Here is a 5,633-nt window from a genome sequence, read left to right as displayed (position 1 = left end):
CCTGGATACTTGTTCATATAACTCACATGCAGCCTCAGCTGAACCAGAGATCTCCCATGTTGTTTCTGCCCTACCTATGGGTAAACACACTTTTTCCCTTTGGGAAGTATGTAATTTTGGGGTTGCTGGCAGCCATGTTGCCAACTTTGTGGAGTTACACTAAAAGAAACAGCCTGATGACATTGTCAATTCACTGGATGTAGCTGCACCTGACCAGATCTACCCTTTAACTTCTCATTTGTGAATTAATATTCTCCTTTTTGGCCAAAGCTATTCTGAATTGGGTAACTTTATTAGCATTCAGGAGAATGAAACCTTAAAGAAATTATTGCCACAACTAATTAATCTGTTTTAACTAATGTCCAATGACATACTTTTTATTTGCATGTGTATAGCAGTTACAAGATAGTATTTTATCAATAAGTATACTTACCTAACATGCTGAGTTAATAAGTATCCTCTAGAGCCTTCATGGGAAATGGATCATGATGCCATTATTATCACTGCAGTTTGGTTGTGCTGACAAAACCTTCTCTCATGTCTTAAAGCAAATAAAAGTCACACACACACACACACACACACACACACAAGTCACCAGATTTATTTTACTGGAATTTAGCAGGGAGGAAGATAGAGTCAAATTTTCGCAATGAAAATCTGATTAAACTGTAGCCAAATAAAAGAAAATTCAAGTTCCCATTTCAGTCTCCACTGGCCTGGGTAATGAAGCAATGCATCCCACTCCTGGTGGCACAGGTCAAGCTGTCAGTTATATGGCCACCCTTTCATGACCCCTGACTCTGTGTCATATCTCAGTGATCCCAGACATGAATTCTGAAAAACTCCTTTCATTTGTATGGTTTTCCTCTTCCAACTGAGAATGCTGCTGATTGCTGCAAAACCAATCACCAGCCATAGGCTCTGGTCCATACAGCTTTCTTCTTAAATTCTGGGAGAACTCTCAAGGACAGGAGGGTGGCTAAGGAAACAAAGAATAAAGCACACTGTTTCATTTGGTGGTACTGCGTTTGAAAAAGTCATTTTGATTAAAAAAAAGAAATGTTTCAGAAGAGAACTTGGCTTTTTCTCACTTGACTAATCTTAAAGACTTAAGAATTCCCATTAAGACTTTGGTAGAATTTTAACGGCAAAAAACTGCTTATAGAGATTGAAGGGAGAGGTCTTTTTTAAGTTACATTGCAACCAGTTAATGAGAAATTACGCAGAATTAAAACAAAAAAACTTGCTTCTGGGATACTGGCAATGCTCTGTTTCTTGAGTGGGGTGCTGATTTCATGGGTATGAAATCACTGTGAAAATCCACTTATGATTTGGGCACTTTTCTACATAGGATATTTCCATTAAATACTTAATTAGAAGGCTTAAAAAAAATAAAAACACCAAAAAACTGACCTTGTGATGAAGTTAGGTTCATGTGCTCAATAGCGCAACATGCTTGTGTTAAATTTCATTTGAATATGAACCCAAAAGTGTACGTACACTTTTTCTTATTTGTCACGGGTCCCTTAGGGGTTAATTTAAAATAGGAAGGTTCTGTCATCCCTTAGGTAACTTATTATATGTCTTATTTTAGAATATTAATATATGTATATTGAGGTGTTATTTAAAATATAATAGTGTGAGAGTTAACACAACAATCATGTGATCCTAACAAAACTCTTTGGCTATCTAATCACGTGAATATGTGCTTTCTTGATCCAAATGACTATTTTCCTCATCAGCATCAGCTGAGACAATACATGTTTAGAGTAATCAATGGTACTGTTGACCCATGCCACTAAAAAGGAGTCCAAAGGAGGAAAATGAACACAGAAAATCCTAACAGCAAGCTTCTAGGGAAGGATCAAGTGAAGGAAAGTATGTGTTCTGTGCTTATAAGAAGCACCTGATACATGTATGCCTTATATATACTTGGGGGGTAGGGAGAAAGATAAGAAACAATACATTAGGGAATTCTTCCTTGTTTGAAAACCAATAAAGTATACCATACTTAAAGTAAAATATGGGCACAGCATGAATGCCTGGGTGGCCAGATAAATTATTACAAGGAAAAGGCCATCAGGTGAACCTTTTCAGTGCAGCATCTCATAGCATGTCAATGGCATCAGCAGCAGTCACGGGTAGGCTCCAGACCCCCAAGACATAGATGACATGTAAAAGCTCCCTCTGGCCAAAGGGCCAGTGTCCAAATGACTTCTTATCTTTGAGTAAGAGTCTACATAATTTTCATGGAAAGATCCTCCATATTTGTGGATCCCATAGTCATAGTTTAACAAAATCAGTGGAGAATGATAACCAAAACACAAAACAAACCCATTGCCATTGAGTCAATTTCAACTCATAGGGATTTGTAGGGCAGAGTAGAACTGTCCCATGGCATTTCCAAGGTTGTAAATCTTTATGGAAGCAGACTGCCACATCATTTTCCTACGGAGTGGCTGGTGGGTTCAAACTACCAACCTTTTGGTTAGCAGCTAAGCACTTAACCATTGCACCACCAGGGCTCCTTTAAAATGATAAAAGACAGAGAAAGTTATCTACATATTTGACAGCATAAGAAATGTCTGATTCCCTTGGCAAAATACTATGCAATTGTCAAAAATAGTACCTATGAAGCCAGTGTAAGAACAAGTTAAAAATGCTTTTGAAATAATGTTAAAAAGGCGGTAATCATATTATCTATGTGTAGTTTTCAATTGTATATGATTATAGCTTTGTTGAAACTATACTCATATGCAGAGAGGGTAGGCCCTTCTTAGGGAAAATATCAAAACTGTCCTTTAACAATGGGACTTGGTTCCACTTTACTTCATTTTTTTTTTTTTTTTTTTAGTTTTCTGAATTTTCTTTTAGTTAAAATGTTATTTTACAATTATAATAATTTTTTTAAAAAAAACTTTAATGGCAATGGAATTCTTTTTTAAATCTACTTTTCTGGTTCAAAATGCCAAGATGGGCTCTTTCAGAAACTAATCTACAACAGTATATTACACAGAACTGGATGGCTTTCACCTATGTTGGCATAAAGCATGGAAGTAGTACCTTTTAACAGATCCCTGGATTTTGCTGAAAGGGCTTCTTTTGTAGTTTCCATGATGCTGAATAGCCAGTCAATGAACTAGGGTGAAAATGAAAAGCACTATCAGTGAAGAGATCATATAATCTCTTAGATCTGTAAGCAATATCTGACTGGGTGAGTGGCATGGAGCTGAGAAGAGACCAGGCATAGGATATGATCAAATGACTTGGTGAAGTCAAACCTACTTCCCCTGGTATTCAGCAGGTATTCAGGTATTACCAGAACTGGGTAAACATTTTGAGAGAGGGGTGCACAGGGCCAAGAACATTCTCTGTCATCACTCTGAGGCCCAGAGAGGTTAAGGCCCTTGCTAAGTACACTGCCAATGAACAGGAGAGCTGAGATTTGAAACCAAGTGCACCGGCAGCAAAGCCCTACACTTTTTCCTTTTCATCATGCTGTCTCCCACCTGGTTGTGTGTGCATCTTAACCTAGGATCCTACACTGGAAGTAATTACAACCACCAGATGTAAGTCTCTGTTTCTAAAATCAGGTATGTGTCTATAGATGAAAATAATTTTTGTCCAAATGAATATGAAATAGGAAACTGAAATGCAAGAAAAAAGGCATAAAACAATTTACTAGGTAGAATAAAGTGTGCTGGGAATAAATCCTGCAGATGAGATCGAAACTCACAGTACTTACGGGTTTGACTTATCTCCCAGGATACAGTTAACATTGTTTTTAAATTATACACAGGAGTTCAAAATGGAGTTGAGCCAGTGAGCAGCATGCTTTATATCTCTGGCATCTAAGGTCTTAGAAAACTAGCCACAATAGTTTGAATTAGGAATTTCAGTGCTCTGAACAGCTCACAGATTCAGAGTACATCAAACATGGAAGAGCAGAATTAGAGGAAAGGCACAGGGAGATTATTTAGGAAAGAGCTACTGGAGGAGGACAGACAGGCACCTGAGAGAGGCATTGGAAACTCTTCTGGAGCAGTCACTGTGTGCTGGGCCAGGGCACCCTCCTGAGATCCCCGAGCCAAGAGTGAGGACGCCTTATAACAGCTTATCAGCGACCACTCTAATATTCCAGTAGGCAGCGGCAAAGACCTGCCTCCAGCAGCTGATCTTGATTTTTTGGAGGTAATCTGGGTCTCCTGGGTGCTGGCTGTGGGCACGGACACCTCCGCTGAGATTCGGAGGAAATCTTACTATTGCGACAGGAAGGGTAGCTCCCTCCCCGCCCAGCGGGTCACAGAGTAGACTGGGTCAGACTGGGAGACATTGTGCTTTTCTTCGTCACAGAGATAAGGACCGCAGGTCACTAGCAGGTATTCCCCCTACCATAACACAGGTGAAACTGTGCGCATCTTTGGCGCCACAGCTGGGTGGTATCACAGACAAACTCCAGAGCTGGTCATTAGCGATCTGGCAGGATTATGTCAGCACCGCAGGCAGACGGAACAGGGAGAGGGAAGAAACTGCACTCCTGGGATTTTTGCCTTGAAGCCGTTCTTTAGTGCTGTGGGGCCGCAGAGGTGGGATCTTTGAGTGTGCCTGAAATTGGCAGAAATTTGCGACGCTCTAACAATAAGAATCTTTCCTGAGGTTGAGCTGCAGTTTTGCAAATAAATACATCATCAAAAATAGCCTGCTCAAAGCCGTAGAAACCGACCCTAGCAACACCAAGCTTTACTTCTTCCGCTCCCACCTTCTACGCCAGTATCTTCACTCACTCAACAGAAGAAAACATATTCAGCCAATTACCATAAAACCTCCCACTTTGAACTCTAAACCCTCTTTACCACAAACAGAAACACATATTTACACTACACACAGGGATTCTACCACCACAAAGAAAACAGCTGAGTGACCCAACACACTTGAATCAATAATAATAATAAAAAAAACACACCAGCTTCACCTTTTCAAAATATTAAACCATAAAACCAAGACATATCAACACGTAACCAGCAGCTAGTGACAACCTAAAGATACAGCGTTCTGCCAGATTCTAGGGACTTAAGAAGAGTTTCTGCTTTCCAGTAATCCCAACAACTCTCCAGAAGTACACTGCATGACTTAAAAGGTCCTAGTCTACACTTCCTTTTTTTTTTCTTCTTCTTCTTTCTCTCGTGGTTAACCCCATCCCTTTGTTGTTGTTGTTGTTCTGTTTTTGCTTTTATTTTCTTTTGTATTGTTGGTTTGTTTCTTTGTTTGTTTTCTTTATTCATTACTGTCCTTCTCTACCTTTTTACTCTCAGTGACCTGGCCCCAGATATTGCAGATTTATCTGTTTTCTTCTTTTCCCCCCTTTTTCTTCTTTTGGGTTACTGGTCCTGTGTGATTTCAGGGTGTATTTCTTGTCCATGTGCTTATAGTTTTTTTGATGGTTATTCAGTTGTAATTTTTGCCTAACTGGCTGGGAGACAGCAACAGTCCTCATAAGATACAAGTACACCCATACCTCCTGCAACTTCACTTACTGAGCAAGAGCCAGCACCTCTTTCTTCACCAATGGGCCAACGATAAAAAACCACCAAGAAGAGCCTGAATCACCCTTGGCTGCTCTTCACAAACAATTG

The 5,633-nt window shown here is 39.8% G+C and overlaps 1 protein-coding gene across 1 annotated transcript in view; it reads right to left on the bottom strand.

Moving 5' to 3' along the window:
- Nucleotides 1-905: 905 nt before the first annotated feature.
- FOCAD (focadhesin) overlaps nucleotides 906-5,633 on the bottom strand; it is a 502,178-nt gene continuing 497,450 nt past the window's right edge. Inside the window, exons 42-43 of the mRNA XM_007952545.2 lie at nucleotides 3,064-3,139; nucleotides 906-979 (exon numbers count right to left, since the gene is read on the bottom strand). Coding sequence (XP_007950736.1) covers nucleotides 906-979; nucleotides 3,064-3,139 — 150 coding nt within the window. The remainder of the gene's footprint in view (nucleotides 980-3,063; nucleotides 3,140-5,633) is intronic.

The sequence above is a fragment of the Orycteropus afer genome, unplaced genomic scaffold, assembly GCF_000298275.1.
Source record: "Orycteropus afer afer isolate SDZICR_OR568_19922 unplaced genomic scaffold, OryAfe1.0 scaffold00345, whole genome shotgun sequence".
Taxonomy (NCBI): domain Eukaryota; kingdom Metazoa; phylum Chordata; class Mammalia; order Tubulidentata; family Orycteropodidae; genus Orycteropus; species Orycteropus afer.
This window is presented reverse-complemented; position numbering and strand designations above follow the sequence as displayed.